This window comes from Oncorhynchus clarkii, chromosome 21 (assembly GCF_045791955.1).
Source record: "Oncorhynchus clarkii lewisi isolate Uvic-CL-2024 chromosome 21, UVic_Ocla_1.0, whole genome shotgun sequence".
NCBI lineage: Eukaryota > Metazoa > Chordata > Actinopteri > Salmoniformes > Salmonidae > Oncorhynchus > Oncorhynchus clarkii.
Genome location: NC_092167.1, coordinates 14,036,634 through 14,051,308, shown reverse-complemented (window position 1 = coordinate 14,051,308; position 14,675 = coordinate 14,036,634). Strand labels below are relative to the sequence as shown.

General features: G+C 44.8%; 1 protein-coding gene across 5 annotated transcripts in view; it reads left to right on the top strand.

Annotated features, from left to right (window-relative positions):
• LOC139378617 (CUGBP Elav-like family member 2) overlaps positions 1-14,675 on the top strand; it is an 83,515-nt gene that overhangs the window by 45,460 nt on the left and 23,380 nt on the right. For 3 of the 5 annotated variants that reach the window (XM_071120942.1, XM_071120940.1, XM_071120938.1), the window contains exons 7-8: positions 12,540-12,770; positions 13,679-13,742. In XM_071120942.1, coding sequence (XP_070977043.1) covers positions 12,540-12,770; positions 13,679-13,742 — 295 coding nt within the window. The remainder of the gene's footprint in view (positions 1-12,539; positions 12,771-13,678; positions 13,743-14,675) is intronic. The other 2 variants (XM_071120943.1, XM_071120941.1) reach the window with 1 other exon arrangement.

The following is a 14,675-nucleotide window of genomic DNA, read 5'->3' as shown; positions in this document are numbered from 1 at the left end:
GGAGATGACAGGGATGTGATTGCAGGAGAATTACAGGGCCAAGGTCAGACGTGTGTGTGTGTGTGTGTGTGTGTGTGTGTGTGTGTGTGTGTGTGTGTGTGTGTGTGTGTGTGTGTGTGTGTGTGTGTGTGTGTGTGTGTGTGTGTGTGTGTGTGTGTGTGTGTGTGTATGACTTTGTGTTGCAGTTTGTGTGTTTACCCCCCATGTTGCTCTTAATCAGTGTTCCCTATTTATACCATCATAACCTTCTGTACCATGGCCCAGTTAACTTTCCCAATATCCTCTGCTTTTTCACACAGACATAAAGCCCTAAGCAGGAGGCAGAGATTGAAGTGGACAATGACAATGGGGAAAAAGCTTCATTTCCATGTGTAAAACATGCTGCTGACTAGCTCAGGACCCAAATTGCTGCACCGTTTTTTGTAATGTCCCCAGTTTGCAATTTAAAAGTAATTACTTTGGGTCCGAATGAGGATTGGTAAATAGAGTTTGGTTATTGTCTTGGCTCTATCGTCCCCCACTGTTTTAGATTGTGAGCCTGTGTGTCTGTGTGTGTGCAGTTGTATGTGTCTTTGTGTGACTTTGCCTTTCACTAATGGCCTTGTCACTGTCGTATCCATTCTCATTATACTCTGGCATTCAGGACACACACACACACACACACACACACACACACACACACACACACACACACACACACACACACACACACACACACACACGTACTTTATAAATGTCAGGGCATTATGAAAGTGGATATGAACAGGACAGGTCATTTACGAGAGAGCACATTCATTTACAAACCCACGTACGCACACACACACGTTCACGCATGCGCACACACACACACACACACCCGGGAGAGAGAGAGAGAGAGAGACACAGAGAGACACAGATTGACTGTTCCCGGGTAGAGAGAAGTAGGGCAGACTAATGTGGTTGTATTTGTGTTACTCACGGTGCTCTGTAAAGCCTGATGGTTTGTGGCTGTGTGTATAATATTCATCCTGCCTATGCAGGCTGTTTGAGTGGTTAGAGGGTTGTTCTCTCTGCTCTGGCTAATATCAGGGCCGGGCTCCAGGTATAAGTGACCTAAGTAAGCAACATTTTTTGGGGGGGGGAACTCAATCGTGGTCTCATCTTACTGTTGAGAGTTAGAATAGTAGAATATACAAGGTGCAATTAAAACATTTGTTTCTGCAGGAAATTTGTTATAAAACTGCCACATCTTCTCTACTCCCCATGCTGAAAATTAACTTTAAAATGTAAATGTTTCTCACAACCAAATCTCGCTCAGGGCCCCCAAAAAGCTAGGGCCGGCCCTGGCTAATAGTAGGACTTCTAGAGACCGAGGCTACACACAACACAGCAAGTGGAGTGTGAGTGAGGAAACACAGCTGTGTATGTTTGGAGACTGGACAAACAAGACAAGTTAATGGGATGGAGGGATGGAGAGATTGACACAGTGAGGGAGGTATAGCAGAGAAACAGCCGTCTCTGTGTCTGCTATTTACCACCAGCCCATTAAAACTAACAAGCTCATAGTCCAATGACGGGTTGGTTGTTTAGTAACAAAACTGACGCATGCGCAACTATGGGGCAAAACAGACGGTTGGCTTAGACTGTTGACAATATGTAAACTATATTTAATCTCCAATGTTTATTGAAAAAAAGTATAATATTGCACAATGAGCAATTGTCTCTCAAATACACTACATTACCAAAAGTATGTGGACACCTGAACGTATCATTCCGATTTCATGGGCATTAATATGGAGTTGGTCCCACCTTTGCTGCTATAACAGCCTCCAAACCTCTGGGAAAGCTTTTCACTAGATGTTGGAACGGCAGGGACTTGCTTCCATTCAGCCACAAGAGCATTAGTCAGGTCGAGCACTGATGTTGGGTGATTAGGCCTGGCTCGCAGTCGGCGTTCCAATTCATCCCAAAGGTCTTCGATGAGGTTGAGGTCAGAGCTCTGTGCAGGCCAGTCACGTTATTCCACACCAATCTCGACAAACCATTTCTGTATGGACCTCACTTTGTGTACGGGGGCATTGTCATGCTGAAACAGGAAAGAACCTTCCCCAAACTGTTGCCACAAAGTTGGAAGCACACAATCATCTAGAATGGCATTGTATGCTCTAGCTTTAAGATTTCCCTTTACTGGAACTAACCATGAAAAACATCCCCAGACCATTATTCCTCTACCAAACTTGACAGTTGGCACTATGCATTCGGGCAGGTAGCGTTCTCCTGGCATCTGCCAAACCCAGATTCGTCTGTCGAACTGCCAGATGGTGAAGCGTGATTCATCACTCCAGAGAACGTCTTTCCACTGCTCCAGAGTCCAATGGTGGTGAGCTGTACACCACTCCAGCCAACGCTTGGCATTGCGCATGGTGATCTTAGGCTTGTGTGCATCTGCTTGGCCAAGGAAACCCATTTCATGAAGTTCCAGACGAACAGTTATTGTGCTGACGTTGCTTCCAGAGACAGTTTGGAACTCTGTAGTGAGTGTTGCAACTCAGGACAGACTATTTTTACGCCGTACGTGCTTCAGCACGCTGCGGTCTCATTCTGTGTGACCTTGTGTGGCCTACCACTTCGCGGCTGAAATTTGACGAACTGACTTGTTGGAAAGGTGGCATCCTAATCACTGAGCTCTTCAGTAAGGCCATTCTACTGCCAATGTTTGACTATGTAGATTGAATGGCTGTGCACTCGATTTTATACACCTGTCAGCCACGGTTTGACTGAAATAGCCGAATCCACTAATTTGTGTCCATATACTTTCCCAAATGGTAGCTTCTTGTCATTGTTGCTAGCTAACTGGCCATCAAGAACCACAAAAACACACGTATTTCTGAAACTGATTTTTGTCACTTAACCCGTTTATATGTATAAGTCTGACTGACCATATAAGGCTACATTTCATCATCTTATTTAACCTTCATTTAACTCGGCAAGTCAGTTAAGAACAAATTCTTATTTTACAATGACGGCCTACTCCGGCCAAACCCTAACCCGGACGACGGTGGGACAATTGTGCACCACCTATGGGACTCCCGATCACGGCCGGTTGTGATACAGCCTGGGATTGAACAAGGGTCTGTAGTGACACCTCTAGCACTGAGATACAGTGGCTTAGACCGCTGCGCCACTCAGGAATACTTATACAGTATTCTATCTATCATCTATCTATTGCATTTACATATTTTTCCATTCATTTTATTACTTCTTTACATTTATCTTTAACATTTTAGTCATTTAGCAGATGCTCTTATCCTACTAATGTTAAGCCCTGTTTATTGGGAGGGGGGGGGGGGAGAGAGAAAATAAATAGCTTATTTTCTTGTATATATTTCCCGTTTGAGTCCATAAGAAGTACAATCTGTGGCTTGTGTATGTCCTCAGTGGGTGTGGGGGGATTGTCAGGAGGGATATCAGGGTGGCTGACAGGGGGGGTGCTCAGAGAGGGTGGGATCCACTGGGCTTGGGGTTCTTAATTTGTCTGTCCTGCTGTGATGTCGAGGCTATGGTAAGGGTCTGAGGTGGGCTGTTCTGCTAGCTTCTCTGCGGGGGTGGCCACAGCACTCAAGAGAGTGATTCAAGAGAGTGATGAAAAAGCTTCTTCTACTTTCCCCAATGCACAAGTGGTTATCTCCACCCTGCTACTACGCAGCGGGGTAAACACAAGTATTCTCCGTGACTCTGCCTCAAAACCAAATGTTTACCTGGCCCACCACTCCACCCTGGACTTGAACAGTCTTTATGACCAGGTCCACCTATACAAGGCATCAGTACCCACCTTCGCCCCTAAACCGCAGCCCCAACACCCCACACAGGAGCAACAGCTCAATAGACACCCCGCCCAGACCAGCGAGACACTCTCCCAGGCCTGTGGGACCCCCCTCCCCATCCCGGACCTACACATAGAGGACCCACGCCAAGAAGACCCACAGCCCCATCAGCCACATCCACCACACCCCCACCCCAACCAATCAACACTTCACCAAGTCAACCATGCCCATACCCCATTTAGGCCCCCTCAGATCAGACCTATGCCTCTCCTGCCCACCCCATGCCCCCCACTCCCGCAAAGAGGGCTTCAACATGAAAGTCACACATATGCCCAGGCCGTGATCAGGCAAACAGGCCCAACTCCCACTCTTACACTAGCCCAAGCCAATGGTATGTACCAGATGCTCAGCAGGCTCTCTCACACTTACTGGTCTGAGGCAAAACCACACAACTAACAACATTGGACACTTTATGGAACACAAAGCCTTCATTATCTCATCCTGGAATATCCAAGGCCTGAGGTCATCTGCCATCAATCAGAAATACAGACATTGTCATCCTACAAGAAACATGGTATAGAGGAGACGGTCCCACTGGTTGCCCTCTAGGTTACAGAGGGCTGGTAGTCCCATCAAGCAAACCACCAGGTGTGAACAGGGAAGGAACTCAGGGGGTATGCTCATGTGGTATAGAGCAGATCTAACTCACTACATTAAATTAATAAAATCTGGAACATTTTACATTTGGCTAGAAATTCAAAAGGAAATTATCTTAACAGAGAAAAATTTCCTCCTGTGTGCTACCTATATCCCCCCACTAGAATCCCCATACTTTAATGAAGACAGCTTCTCCATCCTGGAGGGGGAAATCAGTCATTTCCAGGCCCAGGGACATGTACTAGTCTGTGGCGACCTAAATGCCAGAACTGGACAAGAACCTGACACCCTCAGCACAGGGGGACAAACAACTATCTGGAGGTGACAGCATTCCCTCCCCTATATGCCCCCCTTGTCACAACTACGACAACATGACCAATAAAAATGGGTCACAACTCCTGCAGCTCTGTCGCACGTTGGGTATGTACATAGTCAGTGGGAGGCTCCTACGGTAGGTACACCTATAGTTAATCTCTTGGCAGTTGTACTGTAGACTACTTTATCACTGACCTAAACCCAGAGTCTCTCAGAGTGTTCACAGTCAGCCCATTGACTCCCCTGTCAGATTACAGCAATATCACAGTCTACTTGAAAAGAGCAATACTCAATCATGAGGCATCAAAGCCAAAGGAACTGAATAATATTAAGAAATTATATAGGTGGAAGGAATGTAGTGTGGTAACCTACCAAAAGACTATTAGGCAACAACAAAATTCAGTCCCTTTTAGACAACTTCCTGGACAAAACGTTTCACTGTAATACTGGTGTAAACTTGACTGTGCCTTTAAACAGCTTGGAAAATTCCAGAAAATGATGTCAAAGCTTTAAAAGCTTCTGATAGGCTAATTGACATAATTTGGGTCAATTGGAGGTGTACCTGTGGATGTATTTCAAGGCCTACCTTCAAACTCAGTGTCTCTTTGCTTGACATCATGGGAAAATTAAAAAGATCTCAGAAAAAAAATTGTAGACGTCCATAAGTCTGGTTCATCCTTGGGAGCAATTTCCAAATGCCTGAAGGTACCACGTTCATCTGTACAAATAATAGTACACAAATATAAACACCATGGGACCAAGTAGCCGTCATACCGCTCAGGAAGGAGACGCATTCTGTCTCCTAGAGATGAACGTACATTGGTGCGAAAAGTGCAAATCAATCCCAGAACAACAGCAAAGGACCCTGTGAAGATGCTGGAGGAAACAGGTACAAAGTATCTATATCCACAGTAAAACGAGTACTATATTGACATAACCTGAAAGGCCACTCAGCAAGGAAGAAGCCACTGCTCCAAAACCGCCATAAAAAAAGCCAGACTATGGTTTGCAACTCTACATGGGGACAAAGATCGTACTTTTTGGAGAAATGTCTTCTGTCTTCATCGTTATGTTTGGAGGACAAATGGGGTGGCATGCAAGCCAAAGAACATCATCCCAAACGTGAAGCACAGGGGTGGCAGCATCATGTTGTGGGGGTGCTTTGCTGCAGGAGGGACAGGTGCATGTCACAAAATAGATGGCATCATGATGTGGAAGCAGCATCTCAAGACATCACTCAGGAAGTTAAAGCTTGGTCGCAAATGTGTCTTCCAAATGGACAATGACCCCAAGCATACTTCCAAAGTTATGGCAAAATGGCTTCAGGACTACAAAGTCAAGGTATTGGAGTGGCCATCACAAAACCCTGACCTCAACCCTATAGAAAATTTGTGGGCAGAACTGAAAAAGCGTGTGCGAGCAAGGAGGCCTACAAACCTGACTCGGTTACACCAGCTCTGTCTGGAGGAATGGGCCAAAATTCACCCAACTTATTGTGGGAAGCTTGTGGAAGGCTACGTGAAAAGTTTGACCCAAGTTAAACAATTTAAAGGCAATGCTACCAAATACTAATTGAGTGTATGTGAATTTCTGACCCACTGGGAATGTGGTAAATAAATAAATAATTTTGTCGACTATTATTCTGACATTTCACATTCTTAAAATAAAGTGATGATCCTAACTGACCTAAGACAGGGAATTTTTACTAGGATTAAATGTCAGGAATTTAAATGTATTTGGCTAAAGTGTATGTAAAATTCCTACCTTAACTGTATCATAGAATTGGCGAGGGTACTAGAACAGTCTACAGCACCCGGTCTCACCCTACTAGAAACTGAAGTCAAATGTCTACTATTTTCTGATGATCTGGTGCTTCTGTCCCCAACCAAAGAGGGCCTACAGCAGCACCTAGATCTTCTGCACAGATTATGTCAGACCTGGGCCCTGACAGTTAATCTCAGTAAGACAAAAATAATGGTGTTCCAAAAAAGGTCCAGTTGCCAGAATCACAAATACAAAGTCCATCTAGACACCGTTGCCCTAGAGCACACAAAAAACTATACATACCTTGGCCTAAACATCAGCGCCACAGGTAACTTCCACAAAGCTGGAAACAAGCTGAGAGACAAGGCAGGAAGGGCCTTCTATGACATCAAAGGAACATAAAATTCAACATAACAATTAGGATCTGGCAAAAAAAACTTGAATCAGTTGTAGAACCCATTGCCCTTTATGGTTGTGAGGTCTGGGGTCCGCTCACCAACCAAGAATTCACAAAAGATACAAACACCAAATTGAGACTGCATGCAGAATTCTGCAACAAATATCCTCCGTATACAACATAAAATACCAGTTAACGCATGCAGAGCAGAATTAGGCCGATACCCGATAATGATAAAAATCCAGAAAATAGCTGTTATATTCAACAACCACCTAAAAGGAAGCGATTCCCAAACCTTTCATAACAAAGCCATCACCTACAGAGAGATGAACCTGGAGAAGAGTCGCCTAAGCAAGCTGGTCATGGGGCTCTGTTCACAAACACAAACAGACCCCACAGAGAAAACAAAACAATAATTACTTGACACATTGGAAAGAATTAACAAAAAACAGAGTAAACTAGAATGCTATTTGGCCCTAAACAAAGAGTACACAGTGGAAGAATACCTGACCACTGTGACTAACCAATACTTAAGGTAAGCTTTGACCTTGTACAGACTTAGTGAGCTTAGCCTTGCTATTGAGAAAGGCCGTTGTAGGCAGTGCCCACAAGACACTGCCCACAAAATTAGGTGGAAACTGAGCTGCACTTCCTAACCTCCTGTCAAATGTATGACCATGTTAGAGACACATATTTCCCTCAGATTACACAGATCCACAAAGAATTAGAAAACAAACCCGATTTTGATAAACTCCCATATCTACTGGGTGAAATACTAGTGTGCCGTCACAGCAGTAAGATTTGTGACCTGTTGCCACAAGAAAAGGTCAACCAGTGAAGAACAAACACCATTGTAAATACAACCCATATTTATGTTGATTTATTTTCCCTTTTGTACTTGGGTAACTATTTGCACATAATATGACATTTGACATGTCTTTATTCTTTTGGAACTTTTGTGAGTGTAATTTTTACTGTTCATTTTTATTGTTTATTTCATTTTTGTTTATTATCTACTTCACTTGCTTTGGCTATGTTAACTTATGTTTCCCATGCCAATAAAGCCCTTAAATTGAATTGAATTGAGAGAGAGAGAGAAAATGTATGACTCTCCTATGCACTTCTCAGTATTTGGTGTTCAGATATACCTTATTCAGTCTCGTAATGCGCTCTGCAGGTGTGGCTACCTTACGCACAGTGAATAAATGTCATTCTGAAAAGCCTCCCACTTGCTGGCCAACATATTGTCTTGAGGAGTTTATATTCAATAGGGTTTTCAGTAGATTTCTCATAAACCATCCCTTTAAATACAGTGAACCTTTTAGTTCACATTTTGTTGACAGGCTAGAATATATTGAGAGAACAGTTTCAAAATATTCGGGATAAATGAAAGAAAGCCATCTCAATATATACATATTTGTCTCAGTTTCAGCACCAATTGGTAGATTTAAAAATACTCTGGTCTTGTAGATTAATTTAGGTTTAGGAAAGTATTTATGAAACATGAAAAACAGGTTTAGAGATACTAGAGTTACGCATGAAGGAAAGAAAACGGTGGTTTGATTTGTTCTGAAAATTGCCACATTCTTTAACCCGTGGTAATGTTGGAAGATTAGTGTACATATAATTATAATAGGGAGAATAGTGTATAATAGTAGGCTATACCCTCGTCTATTGCCTTGCTGCACTAATCATGGAACTGTGGGATGCAGCCTGGTCTTATAGACTAAACGTAGCATAGTGAAAGTAAATCCGGGACCCCCAAATTAGTATGATATTTGACTTTTTGGTATGGTTACTTAAGACAAAAACAAAAGTAGTGTATTTTGTCGGACGTATAACGCGAACGTCTAGCAACCCAAAGATTCGAGTTGAAATCTCTTCACGGATAACTTAAGCTAATTAGCAACTTTTCAACTACGTACTACTTTTTTAGCTATTTAGCATGTTAGCTAACCCTTCCCCGAACCCTAACCTTAACCCTTTAACCAAACTCTTAAACCTAACCCCTAGCCTAGCTAAAATTAGCCGGCTAGCTTACGTTAGCCACCTAGCTAGAATTCGTAACATATTATACATTTCGCAAAATCGTAACATTTACTACATTTTCGCAAATTCGTAACATATTTTACCTTTTGCAAATTTGTAACATACAGTATCATACGAAACAGGTGATGGACATCCACAAATGAATACATACCATACAAAAAGGATTTACCTTCAGAATAATATGAAATGCTCTGAGACCAGGTTATGGGATGGCACGGACAAGTATGCGTTGGGTTCAAACTGTTACGGCTTGGTCTGCGCTCCACTCCATATAACCATTTAATTAGCATAAATGTATTTTTTTTAAATATATTATCAACTGGTACTAATGAGCCTCAGCAACAACCACAGGGCCGCGACGGCATTTGCAGAGGAAGCAAATGAAGGTAAACAAAACAATGTCATTAAATGGAATGATAATGTCGGCTATACCAACTGAAGGGAACTAACAATAGTTGAATATGTGTGGTTATTATGTCTACTGGCAGTCAACATTGACAGTGGATAATGTTTAACATGATGGAAATAGAGTAAGTCGGGGTGTCCTATAGTTAAGATATTCGAGAGTTCCCATCCCTACAAGTTAAAAGGCTCCGCCTTTCATAAACTTTACTGTGGGGAAGTTATATGTTGATGTGCTTACATTTGCTGCCGTTATGACCGGTTTGTCTTTAGCGATTATAAGGTTAAATGGATCAACAAGTGTCATTTATACTTACGATGCCCTTATCCAAATGTATGACTCATTTACCTAGCTCTTATCAATAGCTCTTATCAATAGCTCTTGTCAAGTTGTAAATTCGAGTGCATGGAGAACGGTGTTATTTCTATCGGGGGAAAAAAGAAAGTAGATGCTTTTTCCACTTGGAACCGGTAGGTTCACTAGACTTTATTTGCGTGTGAAAGTGGTGGAATCATTTGGGAATTAAGTCGAGGTCAGACTGCGGCGTATCTGCAGACACACCTCCGACACACCTTCATTTAATCTCTACCCCAAACGAATAGCGTGTGAGTAGCATGCTGTTCTCATGCTCAAGTTCAAGGTCAGAATATGCAATGAGAGAGAAGTGCATCAAAAGGGAATTATGTTCTATTTACGCATTCTAAACTCAGGTCAGAAATCCCCCCTTAGAGAAAAGCCATGATTTAGCCCAAATCACTCGAGTATCAGTCTCTGGAGCTCCATGGCCCCTGCCCCTCCACCCCCTCCCAGGATCGGCCTCTCATTCTGGGCCGTGTTTTCCAGGCCTGCTGGGTGTCAGCTGGAGTAATGAGATATTTAGCAGAGGGAGAGAGGGAGAGAGAGCCCCGTCTCCAGGGGGAATACGCTCTAACACAAGAGGCCCCCTGACTGACTCTCCTCCGAATGCAATTTTCTCCCTTCTTTATCTCTCGTCTGCTCGTCAGAATGAAGGGAGGAAATAGGTGCTGGAGAGAGGCAGTAAATATGGCTGAGCTGCCTTCAGCTAAGAGACATGTTCATCGGCTGATAGATACAGTCAAACCCTCAGAGATGAACACACAGTGAGAGACACACACACCCACACTCAGACAGTCACTCAGACAGACACACAGGCCAGCCCTATAGTATGATAGAGAGGTGATATATATATGCCATCTGGTTAGGATGGCGAACACAGTATGAGCCAAACCCTGTCACAAACTCCCTGACTGAGTCTGAAAACTCGCCTCCAACCAAATGTTTCAATTAAAAGCCTTTTATTCTCCCGTGGCAGATTGTGTGTGTTTGAGCAGGTTTTCCTCCCCAGTTAGGCTTTGAGTAATGTACTGGTGTGATATGATAGATTATAATGTCTGTGGTTTAGTGTCCTCTGTAGTTAAATCACCTCTGCTGTGTCTTTTTTGTTACAGCTCACTGTTTAGCGTGTGTGTGTGTGTGTGTGTGTGTGTGTGTGTGTGTGTGTGTGTGTGTGTGTGTGTGCGCGCAAGTTATTTTTTACTTTTTTAAATCAAACTTTATTTGTCACGTGCGCCAAATACAACAGGTGTAGACCTTACAGTGAAATTCTTACTTACAAGCCCTTAACCAACAATGCAGTTCAAGAAAGAGTTCAGAAAATATTCACTAAATAAACACAGTAAAACATTTAATAAAAAGTAACACAATAAAATAACAATGACCAGACTATTTACCAGTACCAAATGACTTTTCCTTATCCAAGCTGTTATCCAATATTCAGACTCAAACAGTACTGTCACCAGCAAAGACACAAACACACACACGTAGAGGACACACACACACACACACACACAGAAACACATGTACCTCATTTACAGACACAATGCTCTGATTCTCTCATTTTCTCTCTAAGCTCTCGAAATCTCTGTTCTCTCTCTACCTCCCTCTCCCCGTCCCTCTGACCATCTCTGTTCTCTCTCTCTCTACCTCCGTCTCCACGTCCCTCTGACCATCTCTGTTCTCTCTCTCTCTACCTCCGTCTCCCTGTCCCTCTGACCATCTCTGTTCTCTCTCTCTCTACCTCCGTCTCCACATCCCTCTGACCATCTCTGTTCTCTCTCTCTCTACCTCCGTCTCCCCGTCCCTCTGACCATCTCTGTTCTCTCTCTCTACCTCCGTCTCCCTGTCCCTCTGACCATCTCTGTTCTCTCTCTCTCTACCTCCGTCTCCCCGTCCCTCTGACCATCTCTGTTCTCTCTCTCTACCTCTGTCTCCCCGTCCCTCTGACCATCTCTGTTCTCTCTCTCTCTACCTCCGTCTCCCCGTCCCTCTGACCATCTCTGTTCTCTCTCTCTACCTCCGTCTCCACGTCCCTCTGACCATCTCTGTTCTCTCTCTCTACATCCGTCTCCCCGTCCCTCTGACCATCTCTGTTCTCTCTCTCTACCTCCGTCTCCACGTCCCTCTGACCACCTCTGTTCTCTCTCTCTACCTCCGTCTCCCTGTCCCTCTGACCATCTCTGTTCTCTCTCTCTACCTCCGTCTCCACGTCCCTCTGACCATCTCTGTTCTCTCTCTCTACCTCCGTCTCCCCGTCCCTCTGACCATCTCTGTTCTCTCTCTCTACCTCCGTCTCCCCGTCCCTCTGACCATCGCTGTTCTCTCTCTCTACCTCCGTCTCCCCGTCCCTCTGACCACCTCTGTTCTCTCTCTCTCTCTACCTCCGTCTCCCCGTCCCTCTGACCATCTCTGTTCTCTCTCTCTCTACCTCCGTCTCCACGTCCCTCTTCATCTCGCTCTTTCTTTTCCCCACTCCCACTCTCCGTGAGATGATGAAATACTTTTAGAACTCAGGAAATCGCTTTCTGTGGAAATAAACCCATTGTGGACTGTAAGATAACTGGCCCTTATGGGAAGCTAGTCCCTTCCCCTTAGTTGTGTGTGCTTGTTAGTGTCGTGTTACGTGTGTGTCAGTGTGCATTGTACCTATGTTGTGTTAGGTTTAGTTTGTAACCAATTTCTTGTGAAACCAATCAAATGTTGGTATATTTTGAATATGAATTTAGAAAATTCCTTGTGCAATACTGAACCATGTCTCCCCCTTCTCCCCCACCCTCCCTCCTCCCTCCCTCAGGGCTGCTCGTCTCCCATCGTGGTGAAGTTTGCCGACACGCAGAAGGACAAGGAGCAGCGACGCCTGCAGCAGCAGCTGGCTCAGCAGATGCAGCAGCTCAACAACGCCACCACCTGGGGGAGTCTGACAGGGCTGGGCGGCCTCACCCCGCAGTATCTGGCTGTAAGAGGACACGCCGCGTCGCCCACCCCTTACTGCAGCCCCGCAGCCAACGCATCCGTCGCCGCCGCAGTCAGTGCCACCCTCCCCGCCCCCCACTACCCTCCCTGCCGTCGCCAACCGCCGACCTCCCCCACGTCCACACCCCCAGAGAGTCAGACCCTGCTTCCTACCCCTTTCTCCCTCTCCTCTCCCTTAAGAGTCCACTCCCCCCTCCTTCTCCCTCTGTCAGGGGGTGTAGCCGTGACAGGGAAATGAGGCCTTTGAATCATAGGGGTCAAGGTTCAATGGGCGGGGCCAATCGCTGGTGCGATCCAATAAGAGGTCTTTCCCATGTCTAAAATCCGTCCTATTGGGTCACAGCGGTGATTGGTTGACAGATTGGCACGTGGTGTTCAGAAGCCTCATTCCCCCTCCCTTCTTCAGTACTTTATAGCTTTTCAGAACCTCCCTCTCAACTCATTCTTAGGACCCCCTTCCTTCGGTAGCCTCTTTCAGAACTGACCCTCTTCCCTCTTTCACTCTGAAACCTTCTGTCCCCAAACTCTCTGAAACAGACCAGTCTACTCTTCCTTGAGTCCCCTTCATCACAGCTAGGATCTTTCCTGAAACTGTAAACGTGTAAATAGGTGTACAAAGTTGTATATGTACTGCAGTAAATGTACATAAGCCTTTGAGGGTTTTTTTGACAGTTACTCTGTGTTCTATTCTGAAATTGTACATGTCTCAGGGACTCAGTGGTTAGATGCACAGTAGTAGATGTCATATTCAATGTTTATATAGCCTATAGCCCACATGCAGTAATGCTACCAAGATCATGAAGATACTAAGCAGAGAAAAGATAGTGAGGGTGATCACTGTTTGTATTTCCAATCATTCCTCCTCACTCTGTTTCTCTCTCTTTTATTATTTTCCTATATATCTCTCTATCTATCTCTTTACCTATCTCTCTATCGCTCCTCTCTTTCTTTCTCCCTCAGTTGCTCCAGCAGGCCACCTCCTCCAGTAACCTTGGAGCCTTCAGTGGGATCCAACAGATGGCAGGTGAGTCATGTAGATGCACACACACACACACACACACACACACACACACACACACACACACACACACACACACACACACACACACACACACACACACACACACACACACACACACACACAGAGTAATATTGTAAAAATAATGCAGCAACTCGTTTTCTGAGATGTCGCTGTTGTTCAGATTTGTCTTGAGTCTGTTATCCATCAGGACAGAAGAGTGTACCAGGCCTCAAAGGAGGGATGTTTAGTCCGGCACTAAGGCAACACTGAATGGAAAATAGAGAGAGATGAGAGAGGAGCTCTGCTCACTGTTTCCCCCTGCTGGTCACCTTTGTCTTTTCCTCTGCATGTTCTCCTACACACATTCCCACCTATCTCTCTCCATCCTTTATCCTCTTTGTCCCGCTCCTTTGTCTCTGTATCTCCTCTCCTTCTTTCCTTCAATTGCTTTCTCTGAATCCCCCACCCTGTCATACCCCCCCCCCCCCCCTCTTTCTCCCGTCCTCCTACGCCCTGCCTTTCTCCCTCTTGCCGCCTCACTCCCACCCTCTCTTTCTCCCTCCCTCTCTCTCGCTTTCTCGCTCTCTCCCTCTCCTTGGGTGCTCAGTAAGCTGTCAGCTCCTAATTGTAGACTGTTTAGCTGGCTGACAGAGAGAAGCAGAGGGGGAATATTTATAGCAGCTATCGGCACAGGAGTACTGTAATTGCCAGCACCGCTGAAGGAAAAAATACATTCTAATAAGTAGTGCAAAACTCGACGGATTTCAGGAACTGGTTGTTGCAGGGCAGAAATAATGTATTCCTAAAGTAGTAAGCTCATTGGCTCAAGTTTTTAAAATGCGTATCTGTGTCTTGCAAAGTAGGTGGGTTGAGCGTTCTGGACTTGGGGACATTTTTAAGAGACAGTAATGTTGGTTGATGTTTTGTAGTTGAGTG